The sequence below is a fragment of the Manduca sexta genome, chromosome 14, assembly GCF_014839805.1.
Source record: "Manduca sexta isolate Smith_Timp_Sample1 chromosome 14, JHU_Msex_v1.0, whole genome shotgun sequence".
NCBI lineage: Eukaryota > Metazoa > Arthropoda > Insecta > Lepidoptera > Sphingidae > Manduca > Manduca sexta.
Genome location: NC_051128.1, coordinates 885025 through 899555, shown reverse-complemented (window position 1 = coordinate 899555; position 14531 = coordinate 885025). Strand labels below are relative to the sequence as shown.

The window sequence follows — 14531 nt, the reverse complement described above, 5'->3', positions numbered from 1 at the left end:
AATATGTCACAAGTGCCATACTTTCTATTGAAATATTCACTTAAAATTGATTAAGAAATTCAATTGTTTCAAAAATAAATAAATTAATATACCTAACCATAGTCGTCGTTAGAAATAAAGTCGCCAAGAGAGACTAAAGCAATTACTCGTCTCGAAATTCAGTTATTTAAACAGTTATGCGGTTGGAGGCGCTGGCACAATAGGTAAAGTAATACATTTGTATAAAATATTTGTTATAAGAGTGAGTTTCCTGTGGCAATTGTGTCACGGTTGAGCGCGCCGTAGTCGGCGAGTCTCCGGCTTTGTCCTCGGTCGCCAACTTTCACTACCACGCGCTTTTTTACAGTTTACTATCTCTTTGCGATGCTGATTTCCAACTCATCGTAGCATTTTCCCTTTGTTTGGACGACACGATTGGAAAACAAGGCAACAGAATAGAGAATCAAAGCGACTAAAAATAAAATATATTTTCTAACAAGACGATATTATTTTTTATTGGCACCAAATTTATTAAACAAAGTTCGAATAGTTGACTCAACCTATTTTCAAAGAGATAACACGGATTAAGTAAGTTGCTATACACGTATTCTGTATAGGTTAGTGGAGATTGTACTCTAGTCGGATTATGGTTACCACAACGCAGCGAGCGCTCTGCGAGCAATTATAAAACAAGGAGTAAAACGAGACCTCATTTACATTTCAATTTAGTGTTAATGGAGAATTTTTAAAACCCTCGATAGCATCATGGCGGACTGAGATGATTGCGACGAAATATTAACTCTACGTCATTCGTTTAGGGTGCTGTTTAGAATAGCACAATTTAACGAATGGGGTATTCTCGATTAAGTTCTTTAACTTTTTCGAAAAAAGTTAAAATACTTGCAAATTAAATCTCAATGTATTCGTTGTGGACGTGACTGATATTTGCCATGATTTAGTGAGTCATCACCTGCTCGTTGAGGTGCCATAGGTTTAATAAATTTATTGACGCATATATTTGTTAGACGCTCGAATATTTGTTATATGTCTGGCTATTACAGCACTATAATCCGTCTTAGTTCAGTCATGATATAACTTGACTTGCGTCTCCGTGTGAAGTCAAGACTATGTTTAATTATTTATGAATACGTTGTTAAATGTATTGAAACTTCACATGCCTAACATTACTTTGACCCATAAAAACGAGGAAACAAATAGTCTCCGACCGCATATGCTGTAAATCTACAAACGCATTTAAAATGAACGAGATCACCAGAATTAAACTCCATAGTAGATACCAAAGACACAATTTACGGTGGGATGAGCACTCTGCTAGTACCTACTACGTACGTGGGGCGCGGTGCGGGCGGCGCGGTGCGGGCGGCGCGGTGCGGGCGGCGCGGTGCGGGCGGCGCGGTGCGGGCGGCGCGGTGCGGGCGGCGCGGTGCGGGCGGCGCGGTGCGGGCGGCGCGGTGCGGGCGGCGCGGTGCGGGCGGCGCGGTGCGGGCGGCGCGGTGCGGGCGGCGCGGTGCGGGCGGCGCGGGCGACTCTCGCGTTCATTACGGGCGGAGCACTGCCGTGTGCTTATATCGTATTATTTCAGTGTAATATGCCGCTCACGTTATATTGTCGTCCAAATTGCAACACAAAAGGGTTTCGGCTGTTTACGACTGTAATAGGAATCTCGGATGGAAGTGGTGCTTTGCTTATGTCCTGTTATTATGTTTATATGCAAAGTTTTTAGTTATAATATAGTCCCAATACTAATTGTAATAAATGTTGAGAGTAATCAAATTTATTTCAATATTAAGTTGCTTTCGAAGTCAATGGATGTAAGCCAAATGTTATTGGAAATATGAGTCAAATATTGAATAACGTTCTCGGTTTGTCAAATTTATCACCCGTGGTCATAAATAAGAGAACGGACGTCGCCGGCACTACTGACGCTTCTTACGTTGGATTTTTGTTCGCATGTAGGTGGTATATGAGGGAAATTAATCTGTGTTCGCATTGTAATTATATAGTACTCTTAGGATTGACTGCCTCGGTGGCTCGGTTGTAATTGTTCTTGGGTTCGAATCTCGGGTCGGGTCAAAATAATTATGATTGGGTTTTTCCAACTTAAAAATTACTCAGTAGCAGCTAGGAGTCAGGAAGTTGGCGGTGTGATACCCCCGTACCTCGGAAAGCACCTAAAGACGTTGGTCCTGCGCCTGATCTCTCTCCGGTAATGTCGGCTTGCCGTCTCACCGAACTATGAGCGTGAAGGAACAGAGTGCACTTGTGTATTGCGCACACACTTGTGCACTATAATATATCCTGCGTACTTGGTTGATCTCCGTTGAGATTGGCCGCCGTGGTCGAAACTCGGCTTAGGAGGAGGTCATGGTTATATAGTAGAAATATTAGTTGATGGAGTGATGTACCGTACTCGGCCAGCAAGTAGGCGCGCACAGTGAGGTCCGCGCACGACGTGTTCCGCACCAGCAGCGTGCGCTCCGGGTCAGAAGACGACATCCTGGAACAAACTAGTTTTGATTACACATTAGAAATGCTTGATCTAGGAACTAGACAGCGTGGTAGCTTATAATATGCGCATGTTCGTTCAAGTTTATTTATATTCCATAATAGGACAAGAGATAAGTTTATCACCGAACAAGTCCTGATATTTCATACGGGAAATCTCATGCGAATTTTTATTGAGCTTGTCGAACTTCTGCCTAGTCCTGATAAACATTTTACACTTGAGGTAGGTATATTGCCATGGGTCCAATAAGGTCACTTAACTTTCGTTAAGGTGCTCTTTGGAACCAAACTACTTCACAGATCGCGTATACAATAGACCTTGGAAGACCGATCTCACTGAAAATTGTTACAGTAGCTATACTATCTGTTAACATTAAACTAATACTATTTCTGCAAATCGCAGTCAGCGGTAGCGAACTCTGCTCCCATTCATTACGAAAGTTCTAGTTTGAAGAACGCTGTACAAAGTAGATAGTGAAATAACTAAACGTTTAATACTTCAGGATGACGACCGCTCTATATCTCCACAGAGTGACTCAGAGTTTTATTACATAAAGTGCTGAATGTTGGTACAGTTTTAAGAGTAGTCAGTGTCGTTGCGCTTTGCCTGCGGTTTCCTCGAGCAGTGGGATAAAAAAAGTTGACGATTGCAGTATGCGGTTTGCAGTTGTGTTTGGCATTGCTCCTTTAGTTGTATTGTATGACTTTTCTGTGATAGATGTGCATCCCAAACTTGATTGACGGAATATATTTCCCATTGAGATTGTGCGTGTTATATATGCATGAGCGTGATGTGTGGAGTGAAGGCGCTAGTTTCATATTCATGAGCCAGATCTCGACGCAAACAAACGTTGCATTTATACTGCACTTATTATGTTTAAATTATATTCAGTTATGATGGAGGTCACTAAAAAGATTTAGTGGAATTACGCGTGTGTTCTTTGTTAGTTATCGTTTCATAGTCGATTCAATAAAATGATCCCAGCTGTGTAGTATAATATACTGTCTCCTATTAAGCCTCCTCTACTAATGACAGGGCTTAAGGCCTTTTGATTTGATTCAGTTCGATGTAATTTTGGCCACTAATTGAGCCCTGTGGGTGAAATTCACTACTAATACAGAAGTTAATAACATCTCTTGAAATATTCAAGGTTAATGTTTAAAGCATAAGGTGGACGAGCGGTCACGTGGCTCACGATAGGCATCTGAACGCAAGTCACGTCACCACCCATGATTACTTATACATTGTACATATACGTAGCGGAATTTAGAGTACATACATAGTCCAAATTAAAGAAGGAAGAATGGGAATAAGTTCATTTAGCCTCTTTGAAACTCACAAACGATATGAAATTTGGGAACAATAATACTTTGCATAGATTTTATGAGACATGGTTATATTATTCCGAATGAATTGACCCGCTTCGGTTAAAAATAAAAATCAATGAATTCCCTTTGAATGTAAACGTTATAAATACATGACAATACCATGACAATCGAGACAATCCACTGAGGCTTAACGCGACACCGATATCGGAAATGAACGAAATAACCGAAAAAGCCGAAATAGCGGACCGGATTAATATGCGCATCTCAGGTCCCAGGGGAAGAGTGAGGGGAATGTGGAGGGGGGAGGAATCCGCGGGTAATTGGAACGCGAGCTGACCCTGTATTGTTTATATTTCAGATACCACGCGGAGTTTTCAGAACGTATAAACAACGTCAATACTCAATACAAGTCAGCACAATCAATGCATGTCACGTATAGAAAGTAATAAATAATTAATTTAATATAATCCAGGATCCTATTTAATAGCTTTTTCTAATAAAGCCATTTATCGTGTTGTTCATCGAGTGGCAATTTATATTTTGGTCTACCTGTGAGTTTTAGATGAACGTGAGGTTTTGTGCTAGTTTATGAAAACCACACACAGTTTTCTGTCTGAGTTGTGATCCTTTTTGATGGTAGTTCTATTGTAATTGGTAAACTTTACGAAAATTATTAACATAATGACAGTGTTCGATAAGAAAAGTTGTCAAAATGAAATATTATAATGTTTATTACTCAGGGACAGTGTACCTTTTTATTATTGGAATATTTTTTTTTATTATCAGTCCAATAGTTCCATATATTTCACCTTCGAACCAAACTTATTCACTTTCTTCTTTGTAATAATGTTGACAAGTACAATTTAATATTCTGAGAGATTTTTATTATCTCTCTCCGAGGTTTTGGCGACAAAACACTCAAGTAAAGAGTTTATTCCTCGAGTGATGTCTGAGTATGAAGACAAATAAGGCCATTACGGCGGTGAACTCGTAAAAATTACGTCAAGTTACGAGATTTATCGAACATTTCTTTAGCAATTGCCGAATAAAATATACGTGAAATATGGTTTAATTGCGGGATTTTATTTGACGCACGCAATACACGTGCTTATTTCAAATTTGAGAAATACCAAATTACATGGAATAGTTAAAATGAAACTGTACTGAGCGGAACTGCATTTTAGTGTTTGAGCAGAAATAAAAATAAAAACGATTGTTATGAACGCTCATGTTGAAATCCCTAGTGAAAAGTTTATATTGTTTGTGACTTCTATTGAAAATATCCTAACTGGCTAACTAAAATTGTTTTCGAACTGCTATACATCGTTCATAGCACGGAATTCTGAGAACATCAACTAACAAAATCAATAATATCTTTTATAAATGAAAAGTCTCAAAGGTGATTTCTATGTAACGAACGGGACAGCTTTATTAACTAAAAGATATTAAAACTAGGTTAAATAAAGGCTTTTAATGAGTTTGGATGTAGGGAGTGACCTCTGGGACGGCTGAACCAATTTAAAAATGGTTTACTAATAAAATACTAAATAATCCTTCAGAGCTAAAGCATTTAGGCATTTAAACGGTAGTGCTTAAGGTATTGTATTGTGTGTTCTTTGACTGAGCTATATATATCGTCATTGTAATATATAAACTCCGGTCAAGAGGGGATGTGTCCGGGAGAAGCGAGGGGGCAAATTACCACTTTATGTTAGGAACAATACTTTATAGTTACGTCTCAAATAATACAAAGGAGTCTATCAGTTCGAAAAAAACGTTAAGAAAAATAATATAATATATTTCTTGTTGTTATAAGTGACGGAGACACGCTATAAACTGTATGATCATACTACATGAATTGTGAAGGGCTCGACGGATGCCGCTTTTTCATAGACACTGACGTGATATGCAAATATGGTTGTTGAGTTTCGTGTAATAAGTGATATATTTCGAGGCACATCACCATCTCAATCCATACAAGTTGAGATTTTCCCTATTAAAACTCATCTAGCATTTAATTGCAGTATCTGAACAGACAAACCGTTGACCGCTTGGCGGGTGGCTTCATCGTAATATCATTGTTTTCATAATAAATTTTGGCAAATTTACATTTGAATTAATTTAACACAAGGAAACTGCATTAGCGTCCCTTATATTCTAGCATTGTTTTAATTGCCTAGATAGTCAAATTGAACTAGACTCATTGCCGATGACACGGTATTTGCTGTCGCTCGTCGCAGTGGAGCGCAATGTGTCGGAACACAGTCGGCGGTCTGTGGCGACTGTTGTTCTTGAGGCTAGTGTCCACAGCGTGAACCGACCCCCTTCCACCCAAGGCACTTAACGATACGCTGTTAATGTGATTTAGGAAACAGAGTAGCTAAGAATATTTTTATTTTTTGTCATTGTCAACTTGACGATTACGACAAGACCGACTGAATATTTGTTAGACATTTTGACGAATAATCGAAACTCAATATAACAATAGTGCCGTGAGCAAAATGTATTTTACTAACAATACATATTATAATTACTTAATAGCATGAAACACAGTGACTTATATAATAAAATTTCTATAAGAAATCGCAGAGTTTGTGGAATTCATAAAAGTTTGAAAATCAATACTACTTCAAATTTGTAATAAACATATTTCTAGTTAGCCCACTCAGCAATCATATAGTACGCACCACAGCACCGAATCAGTTTGTGCTTCTTGTTCGCTGCTGATCGCGAAGTGAAGCGGCACGCCGACCGCCTGCACCCACACGTCCAGCACTACCGGCTCCACGCCCTCCACCTGCAACAACCACTTCAGAATGAGTACCAATGATAGGCAAACATATACACACACATCTATCGTGGGTAGATAGAGATACAACCCTGATACCACAGTATCGCCATGTGTGTTACCTCCCATAATGTGATAGGGAGTGAGCCTATCGCCATATCGCGAGAGGAGAAAAATCCAATATAATACCGATTTGGGATTTATTCATGGGACTTCAGAGCAGTGTCGTACTGCACATGCAACTCAACTACGCCGCGGAGGCATAAAATCCTTGTAAGTAGGTAAAATAAAATTGTTAAAGTGCCGAAAATAAGCGATCAGCAAGAATCCTACTGGGTAGGTTAAATCCGACGAAATTCTAGCATTATAATATTGTGTTTCGATTTGAATGGCATCACGGCGAATGCAATTTAAATTGATTATTTCATAAAAAAATATTATCCCGAAAACACGCCCACAATTCTGCTCTATTCAAAGCGCTCCGTACTTCGTAATCGTTATGTAATTGAGTACAAATATCATCAAATCTCTAGAATCTCTAAATATTCCAAAGGAATATCGTTTTATCCACAGGATTATCTTCCAATCCATGAAGTTATTATATAAATCAATCAAGTGGGATCAGAATGAGTAGGTCACGCAACGTAGAGGAAAAAAATCTGACGAAAACAATACAATAAGTAAATCACACAGCAGTTGATATTTACCGATGTTTATCGAAAGCATAAACATATTACAATGACGGCGGAGGGGGCAGGCGGGGTGTGGTGGGGGGACGTCGCTACAAATCCGTGTGTTTTGTTACGGAATTGCTTTATTACCTATTGTATTGTGTTCCTCACGTATACATCTAGATGGAGATCGAAGAGCGGCAGTAGGTATAATAGCCATTCAATGTTTGTTTCTAGTGACGTCGCGTTATTCTATAATATATGATATAATTATTAAATTCATGTAAAAAATCCTGAGTCAAGTGGTAGCATTCTTGGGCTGAAAATAATGGAGTGTAGGGAGGGATTCCGTGAGACTACGCTTTAGTTTAATGTTATTAAAATGTTTAACAGTTAAGACAAAATATTTGCCACATATCGCGCGCACTAGTCGTCTTTAAGATTATCCTTTTGATATTGATGACATATTTTCATGTCTCTAAGTTATTTAAAATATAGTAGTTATATCACTCTGCGTTCATAGTTGTTTCGTGATTTAGTATTTCTACATTTACACTCATACATACATAGGTAGTAAAAGTAGTGGTGGGGAGGATGTGGACGTACAATATAATAAGAACCATTGTTGTTCTTGCGATGGAGAGAAGTGGCGTCGCTGCTTCTATCCGTATAACAACCGCTATTGTGTTGCGAGCGGCGACCACTCCGTCGCGACTCGTTGCCTAAACAATATCTCATGAGCTAATACATTTTCGTGATATCCATCCGCGTGTGTAGTCACGCCCTGATGGCTTTCAATACTCTATACTTTTCGAGTCTTCATAAATGTATTATATCCGTGACCCGACTATGATTCATCTTCGGGTCGGCTTACAAGATTTCAATAGTTTTCATTTTTTAAACTGCATGATGTTACGATCTCGTGCTAAGTGACACACCACAAACAGTACCGTTGCCATTCATAAGTTTAAATTAGAATAAGTAGTGACCGTGCTCCTAGCAAATTATAAACCAATACACCTTTAATACATATTATATATTACATCTCGCGATACAATGCCAATATATTAAGTCTTATGGCGTTGTACACATTGCGCAAATGAATTCCGTGCTTCGTCGCACGTCTAAAATCGCATCGCCAAATCTATATCTCTTTCAATATCATTTTCCCCCGCTATCTCTCCAAGGTATTATTTGTTGAAAATGTAGCAGATCCCCGCGCAGTTCAGCTCCGTAATCGCAGTTTGGGTAGTTTAAAGTCTCAGTGAAGCCGTTTGGTTAAGGCGGCGTCGTATCGCGCGGAACTGTTATTTTCGCAATATGTGCGAAGGTCGCCGTAAATCTTACGGAATATCATACTTTAAACGTGACAAAATACAATACGAGCACTAAAATGTATAATACATTTTATTAATGTTCTGGGGAATGTTTGATGATGGGAATTTGTTTCTATAATATATTTACAGGGGTGAAGCGGGAAGGGAACGGGTATGAAACAAATATTATTTCACACACAGAGACATAATGTGACGATGTGGCACGCGCATGATACGATTAGAATTTTCATTAAACTAAACTTACACTGGTTTACTGCTGTAGTTGCTTTAAATATACTAGGAATGCAGATACGATGCAGAGATGAATTACGCATTACATTCATAGATTTAATTTGTTCCACCGTGTTAGAACCGCACGAGCGCGCGCTAGTTATGCATCGGCATATCTAACGCTTTGTCTGCCGTCCCACGTACAGCATGTAATTTCTCGTATAAACGTCTGAAGTTCCTGACCGCCTAGTAACATGTTTGATTAATTCTATCCTTATCTAGTATCTGATGGAAATCGGCCCCATGTTTCTATTTAATCTTGACGTAGCACGTTTTGATAATTCATGATTGTAGTTAGTGTTGACAAACAAACCAACCAAGCTAGTAGTTCTAAACATAGAACGGCTTCGTGTTCCTCCCGATGTAAGGTAACCGCGCGTATTATGGGATTTAATTATCTCGTTCACTAAAGTCCACGGGAATAGTATGACAAGTTATTGTCGCTATTTTACCTCAGCAATATTTGAGGGCATTATTCTAAGTTCAGTTTATAATAATGAGCGTAGGTGATTAGTTTACTGAACATAATATATTTATAATACGGATCTCCGCCCCGTGGATACACGAGGGATTTAGAATACTCCACTACAGAATTTACCAAATTCCTAACATTAGAGTGGTATCTGTAGGCTAGTCGGAACTCAATTATTTTATGAAACACACATTTTCTACTGTGACAGATAACGGACGCTTCAATTGAATGAGCGAACTAACATTTACTCACACATTTCTTTGAAGCTCAACTAAGCAAATATCTCCTTTCATATAGCAGTCCCCTTTCTTTAGAAAGCAAACAATTCTTTCTACTGCTTGCAGAAGTGTTTGATATCATTATTAACCTCGTTAGAATTGCCCTGTTTCTCCCGAACCTATTATGTTAAACGAATAATGTTCCTGTAGATTGCAATGTCTATTGTTTCGTAGCCTTTTCCATGCAAACGCTTTGAAAAGACCCAAGAAAAAGGCGCGATATAAGATTTGCGTGGCTTTATCGCCCTGGCAACATTATAACTCTGTACGGAGTATTGTGAAACGGATTTTAGCATTGTGACATACGGTAGATTATAGACGTAATCGTTTAAAAATAAAAAAATTGCATTAGTTGGATTGGCATGTAACTTAAGTCATTTTTAATTATTCTTCCTTTCTTTTCCAATACACTCCACGTCGAGCCTGCCGCCGATGTATGCATGCATGTTCTGTTAATATATTCTCCAAATTAATATTTTACTGAAATTAATATTCTCCAAATTAATGAGAAATCTTTAGTAGGTAGATACCAGGACTCATTATATTCTTGCTGATGAGAAGCAGTGAACGAATTGTGTTCCGGTTCATTGGATATTTTAATAACTTAAATGAATATCTGATGTTCTATTAGTTATACATAAAAATGTCGCCCAAAATGATTTTAACGCGTGTCATAAATGTCGTTTTGTAGAACGGGGTACCCTTTCGTCTAGTTGTATAAAAACCCGAAAGTCCTGAATCGGCCGACGATATTCATTCGTAAGTCCATATTTTGCACATTCCACCTTTGTTTCCTTTATCGGGCGGGGTTCAAAGGCTCGATACACTAGCGCCTTGGCCGGAGTATTTAGCGTCCGATGAATTAACGTTTCACTGAATTTGTGAATAGTCGAGGTAGGAGGTGAGTAATTACTCGGTGTAATTAAAGTTTAGCATTTAGTAAATGTTTGAAGGATCTTGTTCCCAGATATTCAGCGAATCAAAGTGACACAGGGGATTCTTGATATTGCCCTATTCATTTTACGTTTTTCTTTGTAACTTGTCTTCAATAATCTGGAATAACTGTCCAAAACCAACTGTTTCTAAAAATATATAATATGAAATACTCATATTCTGATTCTTTACAGTTTTTGGCAGAACACACGCAGTGTACCTACCTTAAATAATTTTTACCCTAAAATATATTCCGAAGTATATCACCGTCGAGAGTCCTACCTGAGGGTTTAAATCATGACCCAGTTTGACAACTGAAGCGCGCTTCAACCAGACAGATGAATCTAGAATTCATTTTTATGTAAATCCGAAGTATGCCACGTATCGGTGGTCGATATATCCCGTGTAAGTGGAGCAAAAGACTTCGGCATTCCGTACAGGTATAACAGTACGCCCGGATGAAGTGCGCGCATGCCAGCATACCGCACGATGTCCCGAGCGGAGAATTCTCACGCTCGGCTTAGGAGATTCCGTTTCATCCGTACAAACTTCAAATCCGCGGACACATTTTATTTTTATTTACAACAAAATATTTATTGTAATATTGTGTAGTGGTCGATCTGGAAATCTTTGGGGCAGGCCCATATTCGGGAGTGGGTATCCTGCAGCTGATGATAATGATGTCGTCGTTCATAATGGAGCGGGCGATTACCGCGAAGGGACAAGAGGATTGATTTAAAAACAAAAGATTCATAGTAGAAATAAAATTATAAGAAGTAGTTAGGCTTACTAATTTTATTAGAAGAGTAACTACCGAGTGTATATTACAGGTGGGATAAGCTCTATAAAATGTAAAGAAATCGGTAAGTAATCTCTAATGGCACATTAGAATGTCGCAAACACTTGTCGACCTGTAATAAGGCACCAATATACTATTTCGCTGTTCAAAGAATATAGAAAATCGGTCGCGATAATATTTGGCCGCTCGAAAATTGAGTCTCAATTAGAACTTTGGAAAACTATTTTATTTTTTACTTTAGAGCGATATATTTTTATAAAAAATGGATTGTGGATTTATAAATATTGATGCAAGTTACGGTTAAAGTCGCTATAATTTAAATAGACATAATTGTAGTTTGACAGACTTCTCACGATGATTATGGCAAAAATAGCAATACAAGGATATTTCATCGCTCGAGATTACAGCTTTGGTAAAATTGCACGATTCTTAAACACGGGTAAATGTTTCCAATCAAAAGGAAGAAATTTTTAAGTTAAATTTTGGCAAAATTTTCTCAACAAAGCAAACTATTATTTGGAGTAAATTTTAATACGTAGCCTGACTTCGAACGACAATTGTGTACTGAACAAGGTAACAAAGCACTTCACTCGGTAATCAACAACAAGAGAGCTACAACACAAGCAGGGCCTTCTCCACTGTCCTTGTTACACCCGCGCATATCTAATTACCTCTTAAACGACCCGCTGCGATCTCGCTTGACCTTTCGAAGGTAGTTTTGACTATAGTACGTCTAATGAGGGTGGTTTTGAAGTGGCAAAAATCATGAGGTATTCTGGAGTATTTTTCTTCGCAGCAAATTATCCTGCTTACTGATGCGCCCGCGTTAATCTCTCGCTTCGAATAAAAGGTTTAGTATTTATATTTAATATAATCAAATTAGTCTATTAATGCAGGACTGGTTCCATCTGTATATGCTCAGTTTTATCGAAGTCGATTAGTCTAACGGATATCCAGCCAAACTTTCACATTTTGTAATAGTAGGACGATCAACAAACTATAGTTGGTATATTACAATGATAAGTAATATCACTGCATCGATATTGTGTTTATTTGTATAGAGTAAGTATCATTCATTCCAGCGTTCGGGTAATATCAAATCTCTCCTGTTTGCCAGATGTTCCTCATGTTAATACACAGAGGGAAGACGCTAGCAAACTAACACTATACCCATCGGCATCGTAATACAAATACAGTCAAAAGTTCTCATTACTATCACATATTGTCATTGATGTTTGATCCCGAAATATACCTAATATCACGAATGTGAAGACTTATGAAAGTAGGATTTTTTGGTAAACAACACAAGAAAGGTTGAATAAATTTAGTTAAAATTTGTCATGCAATAGACTAAATTCTCGATTGATATTTAGACTATTTTTTATATCCGAAAATATGGGACTTTTTTGCAAGATCCAGTAATAAGATCAACTCCAATATACTTCAAACTAGAACGCAACGTATCATACCTTTCTAATCCGCGCACGAGATGAGAGGAACGCGAGGCTGATGGAACAAGTTTATTGTCAATGTTGACTGTATCTGTGTACACACGCGGGAACTGAGCCAGCTAGTTTTGGTTTAGAGGGGGAGAGGATCGATATTTGATATCTCGCGTCGATCTTTTGATGGATAACTTTAAATAATGGTGTACGGTACACTGGATGGTGCTGGAGATACGGTATCGAATATATTTTGTAATCGTGGTAAAAGTTATTACCATATTGTGGACATGAATTATGGCGTTGTACAACTGGCTGCTGTACAACTGTATCACAGGAAATAAAGGGACTAATCACGGCATGTAGGTATCCTCAAAGATGGTGAAGGTGTGTGACCGAATATTGATTTTGGAAGTTGTTTCGCTTTCCACAAAACGAAATAGAAATACAATTTAATAACTCAATACAACAAAATTTCAAATGGAAAATTCCCCTGTTGGTAAGTGGCAATGTCTGAAGAGCTCCCACGCCGCCCTATGGCTCGAAAATGATTTGAACTACCAAGCGATCTATTGAACTTCAAAATCGTCAACTACATACACATCGCATCGGTTTTATCTCTTTAAATACATTATAATCATTCTCTCTAATATAAATATGTTTATTTTATTTTACTGTAAAAGTTTACATCGCACATGTGCCCAGGGCTGGTAAACCTAGTCTTCCAGAAAACATTTTCTCCGTTTCATTCAAGAACTCTTAAATCCGTAAATGAACTAATAATCGAGGAATAAGTCGATCTAGAATAAAAGTGGAATCAATTAGTTGAAAGGCGTCCCGGGGCAACGCTGCGCCTTTGTTCCTGGGAGCGGGGAATTAGATAAAAGGCTCTCGGCCATTGTGCCCGAGTGCAGAAGCGGGATTTCTTCAACAACTTGTAGTTAATCAGTAAGCGCCCCATTGGTAGGTTTTACCCGTTGTATTGGGTTCGATCGGTAATCTATTAGTTTGTTGGAGTTTTTTGAAAGAACATGCGATGATAGACCCACTCTCATGCTATAATAAAAATAACTTGACAACTACGGCGTCACGAGAATTTAACCACTTAAATAAATGTGCCAGTCCGATCAGGCCAGGATTAATGTCATGCAAATGAACATCTTGAAGAGGCAGCTTAACTATTACATTTAGTTTTTGACTGTTGGATATTCACATCCCTGACTTTTTTTTATCAATCTTTCTTTTCTACAAAGGTCAGGAAATTCTTCTGAGATGGCTAACTAACCATGGCTAACTTCTTTATATTATCTATCTTCTGTAAAAATATTTTTCTCCAATCCATGTAAACAGGCGTGAGGTTATATAAGACTAGTTAAAAAATGTATTGTATATTCACTAAAACCTGACTTGTATCAATCCAAACACTGACATTTGATCACGCCGTTGGTCCCCGAAGGGATAGACAGAGGCGCAATTGTTGGACTCACTTTCTGTAGTACGTATTTCGTTCCATAATGTAATAGAGAGTGGGCTTATCGGCGTATCAGGCACAAATTCCAGATTCCAGGCCGATACTGAATAGAAAAACCCAAAATTACAACCCGGGACTCGAACCCGACACCTCAGCACTGCAGTAGTACCGCAATACAATTACTCTCAGAGTAATTAATTCAGTTGTTAATATTTGACTCGCCTAATCGAAGTTTA

General features: G+C 38.3%; 2 protein-coding genes across 2 annotated transcripts in view; both read right to left on the bottom strand.

Annotated features, from left to right (window-relative positions):
• Positions 1–14531, bottom strand: part of LOC115442931 — a 101308-nt gene that overhangs the window by 69751 nt on the left and 17026 nt on the right. The window contains exons 4-5 of the mRNA XM_037438466.1: positions 6522–6631; positions 2406–2497 (exon numbers count right to left, since the gene is read on the bottom strand). Coding sequence (XP_037294363.1) covers positions 2406–2496 — 91 coding nt within the window. The 5' untranslated portion in view covers position 2497; positions 6522–6631. The remainder of the gene's footprint in view (positions 1–2405; positions 2498–6521; positions 6632–14531) is intronic.
• The window catches only part of LOC115442940, a 111050-nt gene continuing 103018 nt past the window's right edge, over positions 6500–14531 (bottom strand). Inside the window, exon 31 of the mRNA XM_037438465.1 lies at positions 6500–6631. Coding sequence (XP_037294362.1) covers positions 6500–6631 — 132 coding nt within the window. The remainder of the gene's footprint in view (positions 6632–14531) is intronic.